Below are 26,021 nucleotides of genomic sequence, written 5' to 3' on the forward strand. Positions count from 1 at the left end.
ACCCGTTTGTGAATAGATAATTGGTTGATTGATTGAAAACACGTAATCAATCATAATGTGGACTGTCATAGATCATATGGATGGTGATCACATAACGACTGACAATGGTGAATAGTCTTATTCAGCTATTATTATACAATATAGTTCTTACATAACCCTATGTACTGTACATAACCCTGGCCTTCTTGGCTAGCTCTGAAGGGATGAAGGGAAATATCTCATGTGGGAGAAGAATGAAGTTGCCCCTAGGCACTGATCTAAGGTCAGTTTAGTATTTTCAACAGTTAAGTTAGTTAGTATATGTGGAGGGTTAGCTTATCCTAGATCTGTGCCCCTAAGGACAACTTTAAACCAGAGGCTGTTAGGCCTGTGTTGTAACTGTGTGGGTGTTGTCCCTGACAGAGAGAGCATGGTAGTGTCTGTCTGTCTCTGTCTGATGGCACAGGGTGCTTCACTCTGTCTCCAACCAGGATGTAGACATCAGGAAGTAGACCAGGAACAGGAAGGAAGACACACTTCCTGTTTAAGGTATCCAACCTTTGAAAACTTGGAAATGTTATAGCCTACGATGTGATTGTCAAGGACATTTGTTTTACTCCTCCATAACAACGTCATGGCTTCTGTGAACCAGGTTTAACCACTTTCATTGTATCAGAGACTGAGCTGTTTTTCAACAGCAAACGACAAGTGGTGACTTAATGAATGGAGTTAGTCTGCATGAGTAGCACGGTGTTGTGGGTATATATAGGCCTGTTTGGTAACAGGCAGTCCTGTGTGTTTCTGATGACTCTCCTTTGGGACACCGCCTGGAGTCACGCCTCGATGACTTTGGCTGCTATAGCTGGCTGATTCATCTCCTCTGCTCTCCTTGTGTTTGTTAACTAAACTCACACACTCCTCAATGTTGACTTTCTATTAGCTCAGAATGGTGGAGAAAGGATAACAGTGGTTTACAGATAGGGCTGTGACGGTCATGGAATTTTGGGTGACGGTAATGGGCCAGCCAAATGACCGTGGTCATGGTAATAACCGTTTCATGATGGTCTTCATCGTAACCGTTGGTTACACAGTTATTCAGTAATTGTGCCAGCCCTATTCACAGACACTCAGATGGCCTCTTGTTTGAAGTCTTTTAGAGGACCTCTGTCTCTCTGTCCCTCCCCATCTCTCTTCTCTCACTTCCTTTGTACTTCAAAGTATAAAGGGAACAGTGTTTCATGCAGGTCATTAATGTGCCAGGCCCAGGTTTCATAATGACTGTTTGTTTGTGTATGTCTGGGGCGGGGGGCTGTGTCTGGGGGGGGGGGGGGGGGCACAGTGTCTTTGACGTCATGATTCTGACACAATGTTTGTTTTGAAGCGCCTCCTTGTGTAAATGTCTTCTTCTTTTGTCCAGTAGGGAGAGTTGTTAAGAGACAAAAATACATTCTGTAACTGTAACCCAGAACAGAAGTTCAAACTTCTTGAAATGTTTAACGCCAGTGAGCTGTGTGTACGTCTGAGCAGTGGTTGTACTGTAAGTGACTGGACTGTAGCTAGTTTGTTATTGTCACGGCTTCCTGCCTTCCCCTTCTGAGCGGTAAGCAAAGCGCCCCCTAAGCAGAATCTCTGTCCGTTTCCATGAGTAAGCAGTAAACACCTAGCCCCAGAGCCTGCTGCAGCACCGAAAAACAGGAGGGGGATCGAGAGGCACGTGACAGACATGGGTGAGGGGGGAAGGAGATTCAGCCAAGGTATGGAGGGGATGTAAGGGGTGAGATGAGAGAGGGAGACCAGGAAGTGTCTGCTGCTGAATGTGGGTCACTGAGGGAAATGTAGAGTAGTATGTTTTTCCTTCCTCTCCTCTCTCCATCTCACAACAAACTAAGAACATTAATAAAACATGCCCAGGTCTATGACTGGAGAGGGGAGCGGGGGGAGGGAGGGATGCATACAGACAGACACTGCTTGGGAGCCATTGTTGTAACAGAGAGCAATGTAATTGTCACTGCATGGCAGGGCTCTGAGATGTTGAGAGGATGACGATGTAAAATGGAATGACAGTTTAGCGAAGGGTACAATGTTTTGTAAGGGGTTGCCAATCATGAGTGCTGAGGTCTGTTTGTGACTAGGGAAGAGGGACATGGAGTGGCATTTAACTTGATATCTGAAAAGGTTTTTGTCTGGGAATGCCCCTATATATTTGAGACGGAAACAAACACGTATGCTCACATGCACGCACACACAAACACACACAGCGCCACACACACACACACACAAAGAGGCCGGATTAATGCAGTTTCAGCCCCGGTAATAAGGAAATATAAACTGTATATAATAAACTGTATAATAACTGCATAATGTGACTGGTCAATTGTGTGAGTCAGGGGCTAGGCCCACGAGGCAATGTTCAAAATACAACAGAGAGCATAATTTAGCGACAGAAGATCAATAGTTTATAAAAAATAAATGTGGATTAAGTTTTATCACAATAACATTTGGGTATCTGCCAAATAAAGGAAACACCAACATAAATGGGTCTTAGTGATTTCTTAATCCTGCCCTGCACAAACACACAGAATGGTTGGGATTTGTTTTCTTCTCATTATTGTTATAGAACTCGTGGCGGGTCATGTTGTCCCCCTCTCCTCCTGCCATTTCATGTTGTCCCCCTCTCCTCCTGCCATGTCATGTTGTCCCCCTTTCCTCCTGCCATGTCATGTTGTCCCCCTTTCCTCCTGCCATGTCATGTTGTCCCCCTTTCCTCCTGCCATGTCATGTTGTCCCCCTCTCCTCCTGCCATGTCATGTTGTCCCCCTCTCCTCCTGCCATGTCATGTTGTCCCCCTTTCTTCCTGCCATGTCATGTTGTCCCCCTTTCCTCCTGCCATGTCATGTTGTCCCCCTTTCCTCCTGCCATGTCATGTTGTCCCCCTTTCCTCCTGCCATGTCATGTTGTCCCCCTCTCCTCCTGCCATGTCATGTGATTCTGTCATTCCATTGGAAGATGACGGGGACAACAATGCCCTCTCTCACAAAGCCAATCAAACCACGGCAGATCTCAAATGACACCCTATTCCCCATGCAGTGCTACAGCTGGATCTAGCCACTATGCACGCCTAACATAAAAACATATGGAATGTCATTCAAATGGAATGGAGACATTCCATCAAATGTCAATGTAAAAGCTGAGAATTGTAATTATTTTATGGACACTCCTGACCTCTAACGACCAACCAAAATCTAAAACTGACCTTACCTTAACCAAACCCTAAACCTAACCGTAACCTGATTTTAACCAATTCTGAAATTAAATATTGGTTTGCAGGTCAGGAGTGTCCTTCTAGCCTTTTCCGGGCAGGTTGGTGTGTGGCTCTATTCAAAATGGTTGCCTTTGAGTAGGACGGGGGAGTCAAGAGGAAGGGATGCAAATCAGAGACATGGAAAAGACAAAGCTCGAACAAGAGCGCAAGTGTTTATTCTGAATGTTTGTGTGTATGTGTGGGTGGTGTGCGCGCGTGGCTGTATGCTTGTTACATTACATTACATTAAAGTCATTTAGCAGACGCTCTTATCCAGAGCGACTTACAAATTGGAAAGTTCATACATATTCATCCTGGTCCCCCCGTGGGAATTGAACCCACAACCCTGGCGTTGCAAGCGCCATGCTCTACCAACTGAGCCACACGGTACCACATGTTCATGATTTGCATTAGTCTTAAAAGGACACTACAGAACTAATTAACCATGATTAAACCACCAACAATAAAGCACGAATAAAGACACATTTACCATGGGGATATCCTGGAAATAGCTGTTCTATAATCTTATTGTGGCTGTGCTCAGTCATGGTGCAATGGATTCTAGTTCTATAGATACATCAGTGGTATGATAACATATCTAAAGGCCATCTTTGCTCACCTATATCCAGCCTACTGTCCGCTCTTAGTAAGGGTGTGTTTGTGTTAGTCTTTATCATCAAAGATCCTCATTCTGGACATATTAGTTCACATTTCTTAGATTATGTCTCAAAAGGCAAATGAACAGGTTCTGTTGTGGTCCTTTTACTCAGCCTGTTTCTACTAGCCAGTTCCATATAACGGATGATGATGGCTGAGTCCGTTATGGCAAGTTTGGAAGTTCCCAATGTTGGGAATACTGTTTACGGAATCCAACTGAGAGCAGATTGTAGGAATTACCATGACAGTGCTATTCTTGGATGTTTCGGGGATTGGTACAATAATGCTTAGAATGAGACGATTCCCGTGGTCCAATGATGGAAAATCATGCTAATTTGATAATCTTATTATGGCAGAAGGAACTATAAAAAGGATGACTTTCCACATATCATATCACTATTGCCTATTTATCTTTGGTCACACAGAAATATGGGTCACACTTCAATAACCGATGATAAAAAAAACACAATTTTTGTTTAAAATGCACACATTTGTGTGTGGTACTGGTCAGATTCCGGACTTTCCGGACCAAGGCCAACACCGCTCCAACTGTTTTTCCACTCTTTGCTGGACTACGGGTTGTTTTGATGTTGTTTCAGATCATGGTAATTAACTGTGTGGTTTCATGTTGTGTGCTACAGGTGTTGGAGAGCTTTAAGATCATGGACTACAGTCTGCTTCTGGCCGTGCATGTCCTGGACCACAGCCCGAAGGAGGGCGGCGAGCCAGGCCAGGCAGTGGGGGATGGCAAGCGGCCCGTGGCCCAGAGGGTCCTCTACTCCACAGCCATGGAGTCTATCCAGGGGGACGGCAAGGCTGCCGAGGCCCACACCACAGACGACACGTGAGTCAGCTCACCTCAGTCATACTGCCCAGACACATTCAAAGACAACCACACGTACAGTACACAATCATATACACCTTAATAGTTTGATGACATTTACACGTACACATACACTGAAAAATACATGGCAAAACTCTTACAAACACTTACAATGATCAAAACCTTTAATGTGTTTCCTGACCTGACTAAATTCTGTGACTGGACCTGTATTTACTGGGCTGTATTTACTGGGCTGTATTTACTGGGCTGTATTTACTGGGCTGTATTTACTGGGCTGTATTTCAGGATGGGTGGAATTCCTGCCAAGTCACACAAAGAAGAGAAGCTGCTTATTTTCCTGGGCATCATCGACATCCTGCAGTCCTACAGGTTTAACATGACTTCATAACATGCTATATTATATAGCATAATAACATACTATAATGTTCTGTAACATGGAGGGTTCGTTGCTACGCCCACAGACTAGTTAGCATTACATATTCTGATTGATTGGATATCAAGCAGCCACTCTCCTGGGTCCTTAAAGCATCCCTTTCTATCCAACTCTGTTAATAAGGGTTCTGTAGCTATCAGTCTTTCCTATTCACTCTGGTGAAGCATTGATTTTCTGTCCCAATGCAGGGGGTAAGGGAGAGAGAAGAGGTAGTGAGAGGGAGAGAAAGAGAGAAGCTCCTCAGTGTGACAAGCCTCGAGGGCCAGAGAGACAGAAGTGTCCCTAAAGCTTGTTCGCTTGTCCATATCTCAGCATCTCTAAGCTGACCTCAGGACCTGTCTGTCAGTGTCTTGGCTGGGGAGTTACATAATGGTATCATTCCCCATATATCTTTTCATATTAATCCTCTTCCCTTGCCAACTGTTTGCTTGACTCAGTCCATCAATTGCAGTGTCAAATGTAACTAGAATGGGAGCATATTATGTAACATAAAATGTAATATTGCTGTGGTTCCTGTTCTGTCTTTGGTGTCAACGGGAAGCATCTCAGGTTTTGGGTGATGGGGTTGGGTTTGTTGCATAACAAGCTCTGTTTGTGACAAGACTTCTTGTTTCCCCCTCAGATTCATTAAGAAGTTGGAACACTCATGGAAGGCCCTGGTCTACGATGGTGTAAGTTGATATGCTGCCTAATACGTGTGTCCTTCTGAACACACACCGTTCATAGGTTCCATTCTTATTGATCTCAAATAGCCCTCTCTGATAAAAGCCTGTATTGTCTTCTGTTCTGTCCTCAGGACTCTGTCTCGGTGCACCGGCCTGGTTTCTATGCCAACCGATTCCTCAAGTTCATGAGCACTTCTGTGTTCCGGAAGACTCAGAGTAAGTCTGCTGGCTTCTGTTCCTCAGTCCCCTATGACAGGGATACATTAATGTTAGGACTTAAGCTGTCACACATGCCAGGCACTGGGATCGGAAAACAAGTGTAATGGTAAAAGGGGTATGAGGGCTAAGACTGAGACTACAATAACACTATGTCGGTGTGTCACGTACAGTTTAGTCAACTTTAAACCATTGGAAATGTTTGTACAGATTGATTTGTTAGTGACCTGCTGTGTTGAAGGCAACAACACAGCTGTGTTGATGTAAAGTATACATTTCTCCTGTGAGAGGACGTGATTGTGTTTTACCAGTTTGTTGTGTGGAGGATCCAGTGACACATACACTGTTGTCAGTCAATTAAATAGGTCAGGTTTCAAACCCTCCCTCAGCTCCTCTCGCTGTGCTTTCAGCTTACGCTGACATACTGATATAGATTCTTGACAAAAGCGACTTACGGTAATGCGCCCATGCATACATTTATGTAGTTGCATATTTTACTAGTTCTGTTCTGCCTTTAGCTCTTTCCCCAGAAATATATTGTTATCAGTTTCTCCCTATTAACAGGAGTCTATGGTTGTCCTCTGTTTGGGTGGTGGCCATGCCAGTCCCACAGTGGGGGTAATTTAGGAACCCACCCCAGTGGCTGAAGCCCCTCTCACTTCAGGGTTTTGACTTGTGGAATGTTTCATGTTAAGATTAAATAAATCAGTGTGCAATGCTGATTTAAGGAAGATGGTTTGGGATTTAGATGCTGGTATTATTATGGCAATGCTACTGCACAGTTAGATACAATGAGGAGGGATTTCATGCTTTGCTTGGGAGTCAGAGTGGAACGTCGGGGGACAGTTGCGTAATGATCATTATGCGTTAACAGTTTGATCATTTTACTGCTACTTTGGGACAGACACTTCAAGCTTGATTATGAACGACAATGGTTGCAATCAGGGTAATCTGTTCCCTCCATCTCTCCCTCTTTCTCTCTTGCTCTACCCTATCTCTTTTGCTCTACCCCTTCACTCTCATTCCTACCCCCTCACACTCTCCCCAACCCCCTCTTTCCTCTTGCTCCCTCTCTCTCCTTATCTTCCTCTCTCCCTTCCCTCTGCTCCCCTTTTCTCTTCCCCCACCACTCGTTTCTGTCTCCCTCTCTCTTTTACCTCTCTCCCCATCCCACTCCCTTCTCCCTCTCTTTCTCTCTCTCTCTGTCTCTCTGCAGCCATTCGCTCCTCCCCTTCTAAGAGGACTCGTACATCCATCCCTGCTCTGAAGTCGTCCTCTCAGGAGATCCTGTCTTCTCAGAAGGAAGAGAAGGAGGAGGAGAGGAGGCAGAGGCTGGGAGGAGCACGCAGTCTGGCCAGTCTAGACGGACAAGGTAGACCAGCACACTATTATCAATCATCCACACATTCATGTGTTGTAAAAAAAAAAAAAATGCACCAGAGAGAAATCACTTACACTTCCCAGATCTGTCATGTAGACCATACCTCTCGTTATGTCTGGATCGATGGCCCTTCGAAAACCACTTGGTCCCCATAAACTAGTCCTTCAGTAGTGCCATAGTGTCTCCACCTCCAGCCCCCACTGAAATGTTGCCTCACCGAAAAGAAAACAGTCTATATCCTGTTATTAACAACTTTAGGCCCAGGTTGCTGTTATACAAATACAGTTAATAATACATCGACTGACTGAAGGCATTATCAGTGAGGTCATGGCTTTGTGTGTATCTCTCAGTAAGGTCATGGCTTTATGTGTATCTCTCAGTGAGCTCATGGCTTTGTGTGTTTCTCCCAGTGAGCTCATGGCTTTGTGTGTATCTCTCAGTGAGCTCATGGCTGTGTGTATCTCTCAGTGAGCTCATGGCTTTGTGTGTATCTCTGTGAGCTCATGGCTTTGTGTGTATCTCTGTGAGCTCATGGCTTTGTGTGTATCTCTGTGAGCTCATGGCTTTGTGTGTTTCTCCCAGTGTTTGGCTCCTACCTGCGTCCTGACCTAGTCCCTGACACCCCGTCTTCCTACGAGGGCTCCTCCATGGGAACCATCTCCTCCTCCTCCATCAACCTGGAGAACCAGTCTGAAGACAGGTACCTCTCTCCCCTCCTTGTCTCCCCTCCTTGTCTCCCCTCCTTGTCTCCCCTCCTTGTCTCCCCTCCTTGTCTCCCCTCCTTGTCTCCCCTCCTTGTCTCCTTCCTTCCTTCCTTCCTTCCTTCCACCTGGAGACTCTATCCCCTCCATCCCTCTACCTGGAGACTCTATCCCCTCCATCCCTCTACCTGGAGACTCTATCCCTTCCTTCCCTCTACCTGGAGACTCTATCCCTTCCTTCCCTCTACCTGGAGACTCTATCTCCTCCATCCCCTCTACCTGGAGTCTCTCTATCCCCTCCATCCCTCTACCTGGAGTCTCTCTATCCCCTCCATCCCTCTCGCTGGAGTCTCTCTATCCCCTCCATCCCTCTACCTGGAGTCTCTCTATCCCCTCCATCCCTCTACCTGGAGTCTCTCTATCTCCTCCATCCCTCTACCTGGAGTCTCTCTATCCCCTCCATTCCTCTCGCTGGAGTCTCTCTATCCCCTCCATCCCTCTACCTGGAGTCTCTCTATCCCCTCCATCCCTCTACCTGGAGAATCTATCCCCTCCATCCCTCTACCTGGAGAATCTCTATCTCCTCCATCCCTCTACCTGGAGACTCTATCTCCTCCATCCCTCTACCTGGAGTCTCTCTATCTCCTCCATCCCTCTACCTGGAGACTCTCTATCTCCTCCATCCCTCTACCTGGAGACTCTATCTCCTCCATCCCTCTACCTGGAGACTCTGTTCCCTCCATCCCTCTACCTGGAGACTCTGTTCCCTCATCCCTCTACCTGGAGACTCTGTTCCCTCCATCCCTCTATCTGGAGACTCTGTTCCCTCCATCCCTCTACCTGGGGAGACTGTTCCCTCCATCCCTCTACCTGGAGACTCTGTTCCCTCTATCCCCTCTACCTGGAGACTCTGTTCCCTCCATCCCTCTACCTGGAGACTCTGTTCTCTCCATCCCTCTACCTGGAGACTCTGTTCCCTCCATCCCTCTACCTGGAGACTCTGTTCCCTCCATCCCTCTACCTGGAGACTCTGTTCTCTCCATCCCTCTACCTGGAGACTCTGTTCCCTCCATCCCTCTACCTGGAGACTCTGTTCCCTCCATCCCTCTACCTGGAGACTCTGTTCTCTCCATCCCTCTACCTGGAGTCTCTCTATCCCCTCCATCCCTCTACCTGGAGACTCTGTTCCCTCCATCCCTCTACCTGGAGTCTCTCTATCTCCTCCATCCCTCTACCTGGAGACTCTGTTCCCTCCATCCCTCTACCTGGAGACTCTGTTCCCTCCATCCCTCTACCTGGAGACTCTGTTCCCTCCATCCCTCTACCTGGAGACTCTGTTCCCTCCATCCCTCTACCTGGAGACTCTGTTCCCTCCATCCCTCTACCTGGAGTCTCTCTATCCCCTCCATCCCTATACCTGGAGTCTCTCTATCCCCTCCATCCCTATACCTGGAGTCTCTCTATCCCCTCCATCCCTCTACCTGGAGTCTCTCTATCCCCTCCATCCCTCTACCTGGAGTCTCTTTATCCCCTCCATCCCTCTACCTGGAGTCCTCTATCCCCTCTATCCCCTCTACCTGGAGACTCTGTTCCCTCCATCCCTCTATCTGGAGACTCTGTTCCCTCCATCCCTCTACCTGGAGACTCTGTTCCCTCCATCCCTCTACCTGGAGACTCTGTTCTCTCCATCCCTCTACCTGGAGACTCTGTTCCCTCCATCCCTCTACCTGGAGACTCTGTTCCCTCCATCCCTCTACCTGGAGACTCTGTTCCCTCCATCCCTCTACCTGGAGTCTCTCTATCCCCTCCATCCCTATACCTGGAGTCTCTCTATCCCCTCCATCCCTATACCTGGAGTCTCTCTATCCCCTCCATCCCTCTACCTGGAGTCTCTCTATCCCCTCCATCCCTCTACCTGGAGTCTCTTTATCCCCTCCATCCCTCTACCTGGAGTCCTCTATCCCCTCTATCCCCTCTACCTGGAGACTCTGTTCCCTCCATCCCTCTATCTGGAGACTCTGTTCCCTCCATCCCTCTACCTGGAGACTCTGTTCCCTCCATCCCTCTACCTGGAGACTCTGTTCTCTCCATCCCTCTACCTGGAGACTCTGTTCCCTCCATCCCTCTACCTGGAGACTCTGTTCCCTCCATCCCTCTACCTGGAGACTCTGTTCCCTCCATCCCTCCACCTGGAGTCTCTCTATCCCCTCCATCCCTCCACCTGGAGTCTCTCTATCCCCTCCATCCCTCTACCTGGAGTCTCTCTATCCCCTCCATCCCTCTACCTGGAGTCTCTCTATCCCCTCCATCCCTCTACCTGGAGTCTCTTTATCCCCTCCATCCCTCTACCTGGAGTCTCTCTATCCCCTCCATCCCTCTACCTGGAGACTCTATCCCCTCCATCCCTCTACCTGGAGACTCTATCTCCTCCATCCCTCTACCTGGAGACTCTATCTCAATCAATCAATTCAATCAATTTTATTTTATATAGCCCTTCGTACATCAGATAATATCTCGAAGTGCTGTACAGAAACCCAGCCTAAAACCCCAAACAGCTAGAATGCAGGTGTAGAAGCACGGTGGCTAGGAAAAACTCCCTAGAAAGGCCAAAACCTAGGAAGAAACCTAGAGAGGAACCAGGCTATGAGGGGTGGCCAGTCCTCTTCTGGCTGTGCCGGGTGGAGATTATAACAGAACTATGCCAAGATGTTCAAAAATGTTCATAAGTGACAAGCATGGTCAAATAATAATCATGAATAATTTTCAGTTGGCTTTTCATAGCTGATCATTAAGAGTTGAAAAACAACAGGTCTGGGACAGGTGGCGGTTCCATAACCGCAGGCAGAACAGCTGAAACTGGAATAGCAGCAAGGCCAGGCGGACTGGGGACAGCAAGGAGTCACCACGGGCGGCAGTCCCGACGCATGGTCCTAGGGCCCAGGTCCTCCGAGAGAAAGAAAGAGAGAAGGAGAAAATTAGAGAGAGCCAAGATTTTCAAAATGTTCATAAATGACAAGCATGGTCAAATAATAATCAGGAATAAATCTCAGTTGGCTTTTCATAGCCGATCATTAAGAGTTGAAAACAGCAGGTCTGGGACAGGTAGGTGTTTCGTAACCGCAGGCAGAAACAGTTGAAACTGGAATAGCAGCAAGGCCGGGCGGACTGGGGAGAGCAAGGTGTCAGCATGCCCGGTAGTCCTGACGTATGGTCCTAGGGCTCAGGTTCTCAGAGAGAAAGAGAGAACGAGAGAATTAGAGAGAGCATACTTAAATTCACACAGGACACTGGATAAGACAGGAGAAGTACTCCAGGTATAACCAACTGACCCTAGCCCCCCGACACATAAACTACTGCAGCATAAATACTGGAGGCTGAGACAGGAGCGGTCAGGAGACACTGTGGCCCCATCCGAAGAAACCCCCGGACAGGGCCAAACAGGAAGGATATAACCCCACCCACTCTGCCAAAGCACAGCCCCCACACCACTAGAGGGATATCCTCAACCACCAACTTACAATCCTGAGACAAGGCCGAGTATAGCCCACAAAGGTCTCCACCACAGCACAACCAAGGGGGGGCGCCAACCCAGACAGGAAGTTCACGTCAGTAACTCAACCCACTCAAGTGACGCACCCCTCCTAGGGACGGCATGAAAGAGCACCAGCAAGCCAGTGACTCAGCCCCAGTAACAGGGTTAGAGGCAGAGAATCTCCTCCATCCCTCTACATGGAGTCTCTCTATCCCCTCCATCCCTCTACCTGGAGACTCTATCTCCTCCATCCCTCTATCTCAGGACCCCTTCCACTTCTACCTGTCCTCTCAAAGTCCCAATTCTAATCAGTTATATTTACACACTTGTGTAAATATTGGCAACAACGATTTTGACCTGGGACACCAGGTGAGTAAGCGATTGAGCTAATCAGTGACTAAACCAACTAACCCTGCAGATCAGATCACCAGCAGGTCCCCTGAGTTGACCAGCCCTGCCTGCCATAGGGATTCCCCTGAGGGGAGAGTGTGACAGAAAGAGTGTGAGGGTGGAGAGCACAATGTAAATAATAACCGGTGAAATCACTGAGCTACCTGGGAGGCCAGATGGAAAACATAGGACTCACCTGTTGTGATGACAAGCCACATGGAACAGGTGACTCAGAGTCCTCAGGCTTTGTGACAGTATGTTATACACTAGAGAGAGATTCCCTGGAAGAGCCAGGAAAGCCCTCACTGGACATTTATTCACAGTGCTCAACTAACATCCAGTTCAGATGCAGTGTGCAGGCCATAAACCATGGACTTTAAATTCTAACCTCCCTCTAGAAAGAACTGTTTATTTTCCTCTCATCTCTCCCCCCAGCTCTCTCTCTGTCTGTTTCTGTTCAGTAGTATCAGGTTCTAACCCTAACTGGAAGTCTCCATTGTGATGCCTGCCTGGTCTTGTTCCCTTCTCAGGCACCTGTCTGTTGCCCTAAATTTGTCTATAGTGTGTTTCATGAATATTTGACTCAAGGCTTTCAGAAGGTCTGGTTAAGAGGCATTGTTAGTAGAGAGAGTGTAATTTTCTGACAGGGTGACTTTTTCTATGTATGTACATAATCCCTTTTCTGAGGTGTGTGTGTGCCTGCATGTCACCTTTAAGAGGGGTAGGCAATAACATGCCATAAAATGGTAAACACATTCCTGAATTTAAGCAAAGTCAGGAGTCAGCTGACATGCATCAAGGAAATGGCCTGTTTCAGATGTACACCTGCCCCCTGCTGTTCACGTGATGCTGTGTTTTAAAGGACGTTTATTTTCCCTGATTATTTGGGACTCTTTTTCGAGGTCCATAACCCAGTAAAGGAGTTCCACATAAAACATAATGTCCCAGAATTCCCTTCCTTAAATTAACTTATCCCTTTTTGTAAGTTCTTAGACATTAACTTCCCCTAGAGAGACCTATAGTCTACAGCCAGACATCAGACACACAGCCAGACTGGTTTTCCTCTGTTTCCCTGAAGGGGGTTTCACCTGCCTGTCATTTTCATGTTGGATTCTTTGATTTGCCAAGCAGTTAATCGTGCACTATGGTCAAAAGAAGGGAGCTATGTAGGGAATAGGGTGCCGTTTGGGACTCTTATTTTCTATATCTACTTATGTGTGTTTCTTGTTCTCCTGTTTCCCATCAGAGATGAAATGGCGTCCAGCTCAACATTCACCCTGGAGGACAGCGCCATCTGTCTGACGTCAGAGCAGAGCACCATGGACGTAGAGGTGGACATGGACCGGGATGATGGCTCAGTGCTCGATGTCTACTTAGTGAGTACTCACTCACTGGATGTGTCCCAAATTACACCCTATTCCCTACATAGTGCACTACTTTTGACCAGGGCCCAAAGGGCTCTGCTCAACACCCTATTCCCGATAAGAAGATAACTTTAAAAAATGTTTCTGCTCAAGGGTTTTTACATTATTAAATTTTATTTTTTTATTTATCTAGGCAAGTCAGTTAAGAACAAATTCTTATTTTCAATGAAGGCCTAGGAACAGTGGGTTAACTGTCTTGTTCAGGGGCAGATCAACAGATTTTTACCTTCTCAGCTCGGGGATTCGATCTTGCAACCTTTAGGTTACTAGTCCAACGCTCTAACCACTAGGCTACTTGCCACCCCAACATGACATGTTCTACTCTGATTTAGCCACTGTCTCCTGTATTCCTGACCCTGAGTGGGCTCTAGAAAATGTATCCTCCATATTTATTCATCTGGCAGATAAACACACCCCTTTTAATCAAAGATAATGTAGATGAAACCCTTGGTTTTCAAATCAAATTTGTCACATGCGCCGAATACAACAGTGAAATGCTTACTTACAAGCCCTTAACCAACAATGCAGTTTTAAGAAAAATAAGTGTTAAGTAGAAAATAGATCAAATAATTACGTAAACAGCAGCAGTAAAATAACAATAGTGAGGCTATTTACAGGGGGTACCGGTACAGAGTCAATGTGCTGGGACACCGGTTAGTTGAGGTAATATGTAAATGTGGGTAGAGTTAAAGTGACTATGCATAAATAATAAACAGAGTGTAGCAGCAGTGTAAAAGGGGGAAGGCAATGCAAATAGTCTGAGTAGCCCTTTGATTAGCAGTTCAGGAGCCTTATGGCTTGGGGGTAGAAGCTGTTATGAAGCCTTTTGGACCTAGACATGGCGCTCCGGTATAGAGGTCGACCGATTATGATTTTTCAACGCCGATACCAATACTGATAATTGGATGACCAAAAAAGCCGATACCGATTAAATGGCCGATTTAAAAAAAAAAAATAAATAAAAAAAAAAAAAGAGGGGGGATTTTTTTTTTTTACATGTATTTATTTTTATTTAAAAAATAATAATGACAGTTACAACAATACTGAATGAACACTTATTTTAACTTAATATAATACATCAATAAAATCAATTTAGCCTCAAATAAATAATGAAATATGTTAAATTTGTTTTAAATAATGCAAAAACAAAGTGTTGGAGAAGAAAGTAAAAGTGCAATATGTGCCATGTAAAAAAGCTAACGTTTAAGTTCCTTGCTCAGTACATGAGAACATATGAAAGCTGGTGGTTCCTTTTAACATGAGTCTTCAATATTCCCAGGTAAGAAGTTTTAGGTTGTAATTATTATAGGAATTATAGGACTATTTCTCTCTATACGATTTGTAATTTCATATACCTTTGACTATTGGATGTTCTTATAGGCACTTTAGTATTGCCAGTGTAACAGTATAGCTTTCGTCCCTCTCCTCGCCCCTACCTGGGCTCGAACAAGGAACACATCGACAACAGCCACCCTCGAAGCATCGTTACCCATCGCTCCACAAAAGCCACGGCCCTTGCAAAGCAAGGGGAACAACTACTCCAAGTCTCAGAGCAAGTGACGTCACCGATTGATACGCTATTAGAGCACACCCCGCTAACTAGCTAGCCATTTCACATCGGTTACACCAGCCTAATCTCGGGAGTTGATAGGCTTGAAGTCATAAACAGCTCAATGCTTGAAGCATTGCGAAGAGCTGCTGTCAAACGCACGAAAGTGCTGTTTGAATGAATGCTTACGAGCCTGCTGCTGCCTACCATCGCTCAGTCAGACTGCTCTATCAAATATCAAATCATAGACTTAATTATAACATAGCACACAGAAATACGAGCCTTTGGTCATTAATATGGTCGAATCCGGAAACTATCATTTAAAAAACAAAAGGTTTATTCTTTCAGTGAAATACGGAACCGTTCCGTATTTTATCTAACGGGTGGCATCCCGTTAGTCTAAATATTGCTGTTACATTGTACAACCTTCAATGTTATGTCATAATTATGTACAATTCTGGCAAATTAATTACGGTCTTTGTTAGGAATAAATGGACTTCACACAGTTCGCAACGAGCCAGGTGGCCCAAACTGCTGCATATGCCTTGACTGCTTGCACGGAACGCAAGAGAAGTGACACAATTTCCCTAATTATAAGAAATTCATGTTAGCAGGCAATATTAACTAAATATGCAGGTTTAAAAATATATACTTGTGTATTGATTTTAAAGAGTTGGCATGGATGTTTATGGTTAGGTTTGGTGCAACGACAGTGCTAAATCAAGTAGGCTGTGATTCGATGAGAAATTAACAGGCACCGCATCGATTATATGCAACGCAGGACACGCTAGATAAACTAGTAATATCATCAACAATGTGTAGTTAACTAGTGATTATGTTAAGATTGATTGTTTTTTATAAGATAAGTTTAATGCTAGCTAGCAACTTACCTTGGCTTCTTGCTGCCCTCGCGTAACAGGTAGTCAGCCTGCCACGCAGGCTCCTCGTGGAGTGCAATGTAAGGCAGGTGGTTAGAGCGTTGGACTGGTAACCGGAAGGTTGCAAAAACGAGCTGACAAGGTAAAAATCTGTCGTTCTGCCCCTGAACAAGACAGTTAACCAACCGTTCCTAGGCCGTCATTGAAAATAAGAATGTGTTCTTAACTGACTTGCCTAGTTAAATAAAGGTGTAAAAATATATATATATATATATATATTTTTAAAAAATCGGCCAAATCGGTGTCCAAAAATACCGATTTCCGATTGTTATGAAAACTTGAAATCGGCCCTAATTAAATAGGCCATTCCGATTAATCAGTCGACCTCTACTCCGGTACCGCTTGCCGTGCGGTAGCAGAGAGAACAGTCTATGACTAGGATGGCTAGAGTCTTTGACAGTTTTTAGGGCCTTCCTCTGACACCGCCTGGTATAGGGGCCCTGGATGGTAGGAAGCTTGGCCCCAGTGATGTACTGGGCCATACGCACTACCCTCTGTAGTGCCTTGTGGTCGGAGGCCGAGCAGTTTCCATACCAGGCAGTGATGCAACCAGTCAGAATGCTCTCGATGGTGCAGCTGTAGAACCTTTTGAGGATCTGAGGACCAATGCCAAATCTTTTCAGTCTCCTGAGGGGGAATAGGCTTTGTCGTTCCCTCTTTACGACTGTCTTAATGTGTTTGGACCATGATAGTTTGTTGGTGATGTGGACACCAAGGAACTTGAAGCTATCAACTTGCTCCACTACAGCCCTGTCGATGAGAATGTGGGCGTGCTCGGTCCTCCTTTTCCTGTAGTCCACAATCATGTCTTTTGTCTTGATCACGTTGAGGTAGAGGTTGTTGTCCTGGCACCACTCAGCCAGGTCTCTGACCTCCTCCCTATAGGCTGTTTCATTGTTGTCGTGATCAGGCCTACCACTGTTGTGTCATTGGCAAACTTGATGATGGTGTTTGAGTCGTGCCTGGCCATGCAGTCATGAGTGAACAGGGAGTACAGGAGGGGAATGTGCACGCACCCCTGAGGGGCCCCCTTGTTGAGGATCAGCGTGGCGGATATGTTGTTACCTAGCCTTACCACCTGGGGGCGGCCCAGAATCCAGTTGCAGAGGGAGTTGTTTAGTCCCAAGGTCCTTAGCTTACTGATGAGCTTTGAGGGCACTATGGTGTTGAATGCTGAGCTGTAGTCAATTAATGGCATTCTCAAATAGGTGTTCCTTTTGTCCAGGTGGGAAAGGGTAGTGTTGAGTGCAATAGAAATTGCATCATTTGTGGATCTGTATGCAAATTGGAGTGGGTGTAGTGTTTCTGGGATAATGGTGTTGATGTGAGCAATGACCAGCCTTTCAAGGCAACTTCATGGCTACAGACGTGAGTGCTACGGATCAGTAGTCATTTAGGCAAGTTACCTTAGTGTTCTTGGAGTTTCTCCTGAGTTATCTGAGCTAATTCAGATGATAAATCAGGCTTGGGCCAAATCAAGGAAAACTGACTCTGTAGTGGACTGGCAATCTTTCAGACAATTGAGAAACCTTTGTACTATCTCGATTTTAAAAAAGCTAAATCAAACCATTTTTTAAGCTCTATCTCTGACTCAGGTGGTGATCCTTCTACATTTTGGGAAACAGTAAATGACCTGAAGTGTTCAAATTCCTGTTCTTCCCTGCCTAAGCAAGTTTTGTCTGACTCTGGCATCATAACTGAGAAGAATGGGATAAGTGATACTTTTAGTCATGTTTTTATCTTGGCAGGCTTTTTATTTGAGAGATACGGTGGTGTAGTTGACCCTGGTCAGTCAATCGACTGCTATTCCCACTGCCAGCCTCTAGCTGACTCGATGGTTAACCCGTCAACTTCTAGTGAATCTTTGTTTTCATTTCAACAATTTACTACCTGTGATGTGCAAGATGCCTGGATTGATGGAAAAAAAATCCACTGGGGCTGATATACTTGATCCATTTTTGCTGCAGCTCTCTGCCCCCCTGATTGCTGAATCATTAACCCATATTTTTAACCTGATGATTATATCTGGTACTCTCCCCAAGGTTTGGAAGGCGGCCCATGTACTCCTCCTTCACAAAGGTGGTGACCCTTGTGACCTAAATAATTATCACCCTATTTCTAAACTTTCTTGCCAACTAAAATATTACAATCCTTGATTCATTCTCAGCTATCTTTTTTTACCTTTGAAATGTGTTCTAAATGTACATCAGTCGGGTTTCAGACCAGGTCATAGCACCAGGTCACTAGTTATAAATGTTGTGGTTAACTGTATGTATAAAAGGCAACATTGTGCTGCCCTTTTCATTGACCTGTCAAAGGCTTTCGATACTATTGATCACTCACCTCTAATTAAGAGGCTTTCCTCAATTGGCCTAGACCAGGCTGCATGTAACTGGTTTAAAAATGACTTGACAGATATAACTCAATGTATATCTACTGATTTTGTTGAATCAGGTTTCCTGGATATTACGAAAGGGGTTGATTCTGGGTCCTGTACTTTCTGTTTGCATTAACAATATCAACTTGTCTGTAAGAAATTGGAACCTGCACTTGTACTGTATGCTGATGATACTGTTGTGTATGCTATTGCCTCCACGGTTGACCAGGCTCTATCTGAACTACAGTCTGCCTTCATTGTATTACAGAAAAAAAATTTGGACCTGAAATTAGTACTGAATGCAGGTAAAACTGTATATGTTGTTCTCTAGAGCACATAAAAATAAGTCTGATTTAAGCATACAGAACATCAGAAAGTATTCAGACCATTTGACTTTATCCACATTTTTTTTTACGTTGCAGCCTTATTCTAAAATGGATTTAATTGTTTTTCAATCATATTTCAGGGCTCATCTGTAAAAGACACCATGGTCTCTATGACTCCCTGATAAAATACAATCAAATAAATATCCCTATATAGTGTACTACTTTTGACCAGGGCCCTATTCAATATATAGTGCACTACTTTTGACCAGGGGCCCATAGGGCTCTGACTAGAACATCCCTCCTGTAGGAGCATATCTGTCAAATGGATATAATAAGCTGTATTTATACTATTTACTCACACTGCACTCTCTTCTGTTTCAGTGAAAGGGGAGGCTTACAGACTACTACGATTTTGTCAATCGTCTGACAATCGCTACACTCCATTGGACAGGGCCCCTTTGACTCCACCCCCAGCGCTGCTAAATCCACTCTGCCACTTTGCCAAACACAAAGTACTGGGATGCTCACACCTTCTAGGCTGATGAACTAAAACAAGACACAAATGGAATTACATGTCAGACCTTACCAAGTGATGTTTGTTAGAGCATGTCAGTGAAGTCCCTCAAATATTTTCTTTCATTGCCTATAAAGAAAAAGCATATATAGAAATATACATTCATTTGAATGTGTTCATTTTCCTGCTGACCAGAAGTTATTACACTTTCTTTGTAGTAGCTGGTTGGATAATGAACATTTAGTGACATCTTGGCCATTGCAGAAGTGTAACAGTGACATGGAAAACACACAAGGCCAATATGGATGAGCCTGGACTCATTATGCTGTAAAAAGAACAGATAGTATATACATTCTGAAACCGCCAAGGCCAAACTAAAGACTCATTGGCTGGTATGTTGAAGGTACCAAACCAACCAACACATTGCTATTCATTCCAATCAGACAGGACTAAAGTAACAGTTTGAAGGCAGCAGATTAAGGGCTGCTGTTGACCTGAGAGGAGAGACCCGGTCAATCTTCTTGGATCTTCAGCTTCATTGAAGAGGACGGCGTCAAAATGGCACTTTGGATGTTAGTTATGATTGTAATGACTATTTTTCCTTGATGAACGTTGGGTTTTGGATTAGTGGAATATGCACATTTTTATATTATGCACACCTATGTATGTCATAAGTACAAGTGCACAGACAAGGACAATGGTAGAATTTTCTGATGCACAGAAACTAATTTTATATGGAGGGGTGTCAACTGAAGATTTCTCAGGATATCCTATGATACTGAAGAACAAGTGTGTCCTCTGTATTGTTAACTAACCAGTAGTTTTCCTCCATTTTAGACACAAATTCTATGATTATAATTTATTAAATATATAGTTTGCTGAAGATAAATATTTTAATCACTGAATGTAAAGACTATAGAAGAATCCTATCAATAAAATGGGTTCCACTTGTTTCTTTCCCGAAAAAAATCTTAAATCAGTTGCAGACGATGCTTTGTTTAAAAAAAATAATAATTGAGGTGCTCTCCATTTCCCAGCACACTGCCACTTCATCCTCACAACTGCTGCTCATTGCTGTAGAGTAATGACTAAGTAGAAATTTAAGTCTTCATTTCTGTAGTGTAACAATTTTAATTTACAGAACATTGCCCAATTGCATTTAGAGCAAATGATAACACTTCAGACGTACAACAGAAATATACAAAGCGTGTCAATTCCTCAGACAAAATGAAAGGCTTAATGCATTCTTCAGCTGATGTCACTCCTCTGACCGTCATGACAATGTTGTTTCCCCATGGATTCTATGACACCTCAAGCTGAGTGGAGGATTCTGACAGCCTTGTCGATGGCAAAATCACAACTTTAAATGAAAGTAAACAAATAAAAATGAGGTAAGAAATCATGTGAAATGCTGACCCCAGTGTAGCGTCTCTGGTCGTATGATACTGTAACAGACTTCTTTCAGGGCTCATCTTGGTGTTTAAGGCATGACAGATTAACGAGGGATGTGGGAAAAAAATGGCCACCCCATCTGCTCAAAGCCTTTGAAGCGAATGAAGAGGTCCATCTGAACACCCAATGCTGTGGTAGACTGTACATCAGCATGTTACGTGCACATTGGGGGGGGGGGGGGGTCAACAGTGGATACCAACTATTGATACCTTAGTGTTTATGGGTCACATTCAACAAATGACTTCAATCTTATCCATCTATACCATACATTCAGTTTTATCATAAAGATCACCTTCCTTTGAAAACAGACTAGTTATGTAGTTCTTCCAATTCGTTTGCCAACATCCTTTACATTACATACACTGGTAAAACTAATGTCTCCGTACAATACATCACATCCATAGTGTTCCTTTACAGCTACTGTATAATGATCTACAGATATAGAAATTGTGTACAAAGCTTTAGACTCCTTCCCCCCATTAGACTCCAGGGCAGGTCGTCACTAGGGGAGGACAAGACAAAGGCTAGCCAGACTCAACACACTGCTCTCCGTCTGTCTACTTGCATTCTTTTTGTAGTAAAATTAGCAGCATGAAAACGATCAGTGGTTAATGCAAACAAAGTATAGTCAAAAATGTAATAATTCGAAATTTACAAAACAATTTACAAAAAGCAAAAAGTTGGTTCAATTGATTCAAAATATTGCCATAGAAATTCTTGAATTTATATACAAATACATATCCAGTTTGACAATGTTTGGTTGTTTTTGTGTCTCAGGTGGCTAGCAACTACTGGTAGAATAAAGCCCTAAACCAGTTTCTACTCATTTGATACAGATATTTCATCATGGGTAATATAGTTTGGAGACATTCTGGTTGACGGATTAATATGGGTAATGTAGTCTGCGGGAGCCCCTTGAATGATCGGAAATGTAACCATGTCTCTTCAGGACAAAATGTGTTCCGCCTGAGAGAAAAGGAGATGGAAAGTTACCAAAAATAACAAAAAACTAATATGGCACAATGATACACAACATTGAGTGGTAGAGTGTAATTAAATATCTATGGTCTATATAGATGTCTTTAGGCTTGTGCCTGAGGATAATATCTGATTTATGCTTGATCCAGTAATGCTGTCTGGAGGCGGCGTATGGAGGCTGTGACCCAATTTCAGAGCCTCCAGAGGCCAAATCGAGCTCCGTACAGCGACGTTGTGCACTTCCCAATTTATGTAACAATGCGGAGGGCTCCGTATAGCTCCACATTGACATGATTGGGTGATGGTAGGTGGGGACGGGAGGTCCTGTATAAACAAACTCACTACCTTGACAACAGATCTACGAAGCGCAAGAAGTATAAATGCCCTGACTTCTACAGAGGCCGTATCGCAGATTGACCATGCAAAGCATTTAAGAGTAGGTTTGAGTTCGCCGCTACCTGTAGAGGTTTAAAAGAGGATAGGTTTCCCACTGGTCTTCTCCTGGACGTAGCCGGTGAAGCGTTTGAGGAACTTGGGGTACTCCCTCTTGGCCACAGCTCTGAGGACTGAGGCAGGGGCCCAGCCTCCAGGATTTACTAGGGAAAAACAACCACTCAGTCACTATATATACACACACACATACAAACAGTGAGCCTACATGGTGTGATAGAATCACTATACCAAACCATTAATCAACATTTAACTTCCATTATCCACCCACACAAAGCTCTGCCATAAAGCTCAAAATACAAGAGCAGCTTGTATTTGTACATGGTCCAATAGGGAAAACAGAAGAAAACAGGAAGAAAAAAAACAATGACATGTAGGTGGATAAACTTGACCAGGCTCGTATGACAACCATGAAGTCCTCACCTAGTGGGGACCTGAAAGAACTTGGGCTGCTGTACTTACCGTTGGCCACGTAGGTGATCTTACAGAGGATGTTGTCCCTGCTGATCTCTTTGTTGCCCTCTGGAGGGCTCACAAGGGTCTGGCAGATCATGGCCACATTGATTTTCGCACGGACACACCGGTTGGTGGGCTACAGAAAGAAAGGGAGTTGATGAAGGTTCCCCCCCTTCCAATTCAACATTGATCCCTAGCTCTATGCCATCATACATTAAGAGCATGTATGGCAATAAGCCCTTGTGTCTGTGGAACTCACCTGGGCGTTGTCATGATCCACAGAGAAGTTGCAGACCAGCCACGTGTCTGGGTCACTCTCATTGGTCGCCAGGATCTTCCTGATAGCTGATAGGTAGAGAACGTCCCTCTGAGAGGCGGGCCATACTCTCTGAAACACAACCATTGGCTGTCAGTCAAACATGACCAGTCCAAAGACAACCCACATGTACAAGAGCCTGACACACTAGGGTGAACCTGAACTCCAGAGGTATGATTACCTTGTGTGTCTGGTAGACTATAACAGCATTGTCTGAGAGCGTCTCCACCACGTTGAAGTTTTCAATGGTGGCTGAAAGAGAAACAGACCAAGACTAGACAAATCAACAACAATGCAAGACATTGATTGTGTGCAAAGTAACAAAATAAAATGACTCTAGTCTAAAAATAATCTGATGACGATGGATGAAGATAGACTCACTCTCCCAGTCGTTGCGTACGTCCGTGTCCCAGAAGTAGTGGCATAACTCGTGTCCTGTCACACCCTTCACTGCATGGGTGGCCTTCAGAGGGTCCAGGACGATGCCATTCTCCTCCACCTCTCTCCTGTACACCTGAGATAGCAGACAGTCACATGCATTAGCCATTATAGACCCATTCAAGCCTACAGTAGCCATATTGGACCCATACACACTGCACTGTCTACAGTGCGAGTGAGCAGAGCATGTTAAACTCATCACTATAGGTATAGTCTTCTATACTAGGCATGCAGGGGACAGTGTGTCTACTGTAGCATCTAGTTATGGTCGTCTATATCCTCATCCTCACCTTCATCTCACCCTCCTCCACCACCAGCTGCCAGTTGGCGTCTCCACCCATGTCCTGCAGGGAGTAAGTCATGTGATTCTGGACCACCTCCTCCACCTGAGACAGACACATCACATGTAGCAGGGCCTTGAGTCACTGTATTTTACTGTAACAGTCTGTACTACAGGCTGCCAGGGAGAATGTAAGGTACAGTATATTCAGTACACTGGGGTCCCATGCCTGCTCATGCAGAGAAAGTGGGAGGGAAAAAGGGGGAGAGGAAGGGAGGGAGAAAGGGGTTACAACAGGAATCCAGTCATGCATTGCAGCATCTGCTGAGCTCAGATCAAACAAAACAAACAATGGATGGTGATCAGGGGCCTGGTCTCAGCTTTACTCTTTTTAATGCTGTGGCTAACTGAATACTGGCACATAGCTCCTCAAGGAAACACGGCCTTGTTTTTTTTTACCCCTTTTTCTCCCCAATTTCGTGGTATCCAGTTGGTAGTTACAGTCCTGTCCCATCGCTGCAACTCCCGTATGGACTCGGGAGAGGCGAAGGTCGAGAGCCGTGCATCCTACGAAACAACCCAGACACTGCTTCTTGACACAATGCCCGCTTAACCCGGGAAGCCAGCCGCACCAATGTGTCAGAAGTCAGTGTCAGCTCTGTACATCTGGCAACAGTGTCAGCGTGCATGTGCCCGGCCCGCGACAGGAGTCGCTTGAGCGCGATGGGACAACGACATCCCGGTCGACCAAACCATCCCCTAACCCAGATGACGCTAGGCCAATTGTACGCCACCCAATAGGTCTCCCGGTCAGCTGCGACAGAGCCTGGACTCAAACCAGGATCTCTACTGGCACAACTAGCACTGTGATGCCATTCCTTAGACCACTGGCGAGGTCCCTTGGACGAAAACCTTGGACGAAAATTCTAGAACTGTTGATTATTTAATCTCGGCCCCTGACCACCCGTTGCATGGCGCAAGTGTTTTTGTTTTGATTGTAGAGAGCGCCATCAAGTTATAGCTAGTGGTTGTAGCAAGCTCCCCTTCCCGTTATTGTAAATAATAATTTGTTCTTACCTGACTTTTGTGCACCGCCCTATGGGACGACCGGTTGTGATACAGCCCGGGATCGAACTAGGGTCTGTCGTGACCCCTCTAGCACTGAGATGCAGTGCCTTAGACTGCTGTGCCACTCGGGGAAAATCGGGCTTACATGTAGCTTAATCAGTGTATGGGACTTCTCTATACACTAAGTTACATGTAAGACTGTGTCCGTCTTTATAAGTAGACGTTGTTTACTTTTCCTTTTTTGACATGTTGAGTTCTCTGGGGCAGCTAGCTAGCAGGATGTATAATGGGGCCGCGCATTCTAAATGTGTTTGTTTACGTTACAAAAAAGGTCTATAGTTAAATCTCCATAATTTTGTTGTTGCATAGTTTTATTGAATTATTGTATCTAAGCTGCATTGTAGCTCAGCTTGCCAAACTGTGTGCATTGATAAATTCGACTCCTAATGATTTTGCAAGTGGAATGTTGATGAAAATGGATCCATTCAGGGCAGCTCTGGACAGTGTAAAGACAGGTTTCGAAGGGAGGGAAGGGAACACATGAGTGCATCAGAAAGAGATGGAACGACAATGGGTATAGGACAGGTCATCAGACAGTGTGGAAGAAGGTAAACACAGTCCAGAATAATGTATGTATTACAGTTCCTAGTCATTCACATGCAGTCAGTTTCAGCCAGTAGAGTGCAGTGTAATGTGCATTCCCAGAAGGCAGGTGGCACTCTGTTCTCAACACATACGGTACCTGCACGCTGAATCTGTGAATATCTGAGGCACTGACTAGTGCAACGGAGAACAGGGAAAAGTAGCTATGGGGCTATGCAGCAGAGGGTGAGGATGGGAGAAAGAGTGTGGGGGGAAGTGAGAGATAGGAATGAGGAAAGAGAAAGGGGAGGTAGGGGGAGAGAAAGAGGACAAACGGAGAGAGAAAGAGAAATAAAACAGGCGAGTGAAAGAGGGGAAAGGTAGAAAAACATCCAGGGAATGAGACCAGGCATGCCACCACACATGAAAGATGAGCATAGAGGGATTACCACCCTTCACTACATGAAAGGGATTACGCAAATCAAACAGACTAAATCATTACGAGCGATCACTGTAACTCAGTAAAATCTTTGAAATTGTTGCATGTAGCGTTTATACTGCATTTTCTCCCCAGTAGTTCAGTTGTCATCCATAATTATCAGTTATACAATAATTGTGCCAGCCCTACCTACACACACACACTTAAATATGACTGTCACCGATACATACAGCACATGCCATAGTTAGCATGCTGTTTCAGTGTAACAAACCTGCCAGTACTATTGGAGCCTTCTGATCTCATCTGTAGGCTACATAAGAGAGACACCTGAGATC

At 44.9% G+C, this 26,021-nt stretch overlaps 2 protein-coding genes across 7 annotated transcripts in view; one reads left to right on the forward strand and one right to left on the reverse strand.

Moving 5' to 3' along the window:
* Positions 1–20,178, forward strand: part of LOC129826466 (phosphatidylinositol 4-phosphate 5-kinase type-1 beta-like) — an 84,105-nt gene extending 63,927 nt beyond the window's left edge. For all 5 annotated transcript variants that reach the window (XM_055887229.1, XM_055887227.1, XM_055887226.1 and 2 more), the window contains 8 exons: positions 4,579–4,781; positions 5,067–5,150; positions 5,837–5,885; positions 6,011–6,095; positions 7,312–7,467; positions 8,059–8,176; positions 13,346–13,475; positions 19,095–20,178. In XM_055887229.1, the coding sequence (XP_055743204.1) occupies positions 4,579–4,781; positions 5,067–5,150; positions 5,837–5,885; positions 6,011–6,095; positions 7,312–7,467; positions 8,059–8,176; positions 13,346–13,475; positions 19,095–19,097 (828 nt within the window). In that variant the 3' untranslated portion in view covers positions 19,098–20,178. The remainder of the gene's footprint in view (positions 1–4,578; positions 4,782–5,066; positions 5,151–5,836; positions 5,886–6,010; positions 6,096–7,311; positions 7,468–8,058; positions 8,177–13,345; positions 13,476–19,094) is intronic.
* A 156-nt stretch (positions 20,179–20,334) lies between these two features.
* LOC129826464 (ceramide transfer protein-like) overlaps positions 20,335–26,021 on the reverse strand; it is a 45,815-nt gene continuing 40,128 nt past the window's right edge. The window contains exons 12-19 of one of the 2 annotated variants that reach the window (XM_055887222.1): positions 25,408–25,479; positions 23,608–23,703; positions 23,261–23,393; positions 23,061–23,131; positions 22,823–22,951; positions 22,570–22,699; positions 22,116–22,253; positions 20,335–21,645 (exon numbers count right to left, since the gene is read on the reverse strand). In XM_055887222.1, coding sequence (XP_055743197.1) covers positions 22,126–22,253; positions 22,570–22,699; positions 22,823–22,951; positions 23,061–23,131; positions 23,261–23,393; positions 23,608–23,703; positions 25,408–25,479 — 759 coding nt within the window. In that variant the 3' untranslated portion in view covers positions 20,335–21,645; positions 22,116–22,125. The remainder of the gene's footprint in view (positions 21,646–22,115; positions 22,254–22,569; positions 22,700–22,822; positions 22,952–23,060; positions 23,132–23,260; positions 23,394–23,607; positions 23,704–25,407; positions 25,480–26,021) is intronic. The other variant, XM_055887224.1, reaches the window with a different exon arrangement.

Source organism: Salvelinus fontinalis, chromosome 28, assembly GCF_029448725.1.
Source record: "Salvelinus fontinalis isolate EN_2023a chromosome 28, ASM2944872v1, whole genome shotgun sequence".
In the NCBI taxonomy this organism is placed as follows: Eukaryota; Metazoa; Chordata; class Actinopteri; order Salmoniformes; family Salmonidae; genus Salvelinus; species Salvelinus fontinalis.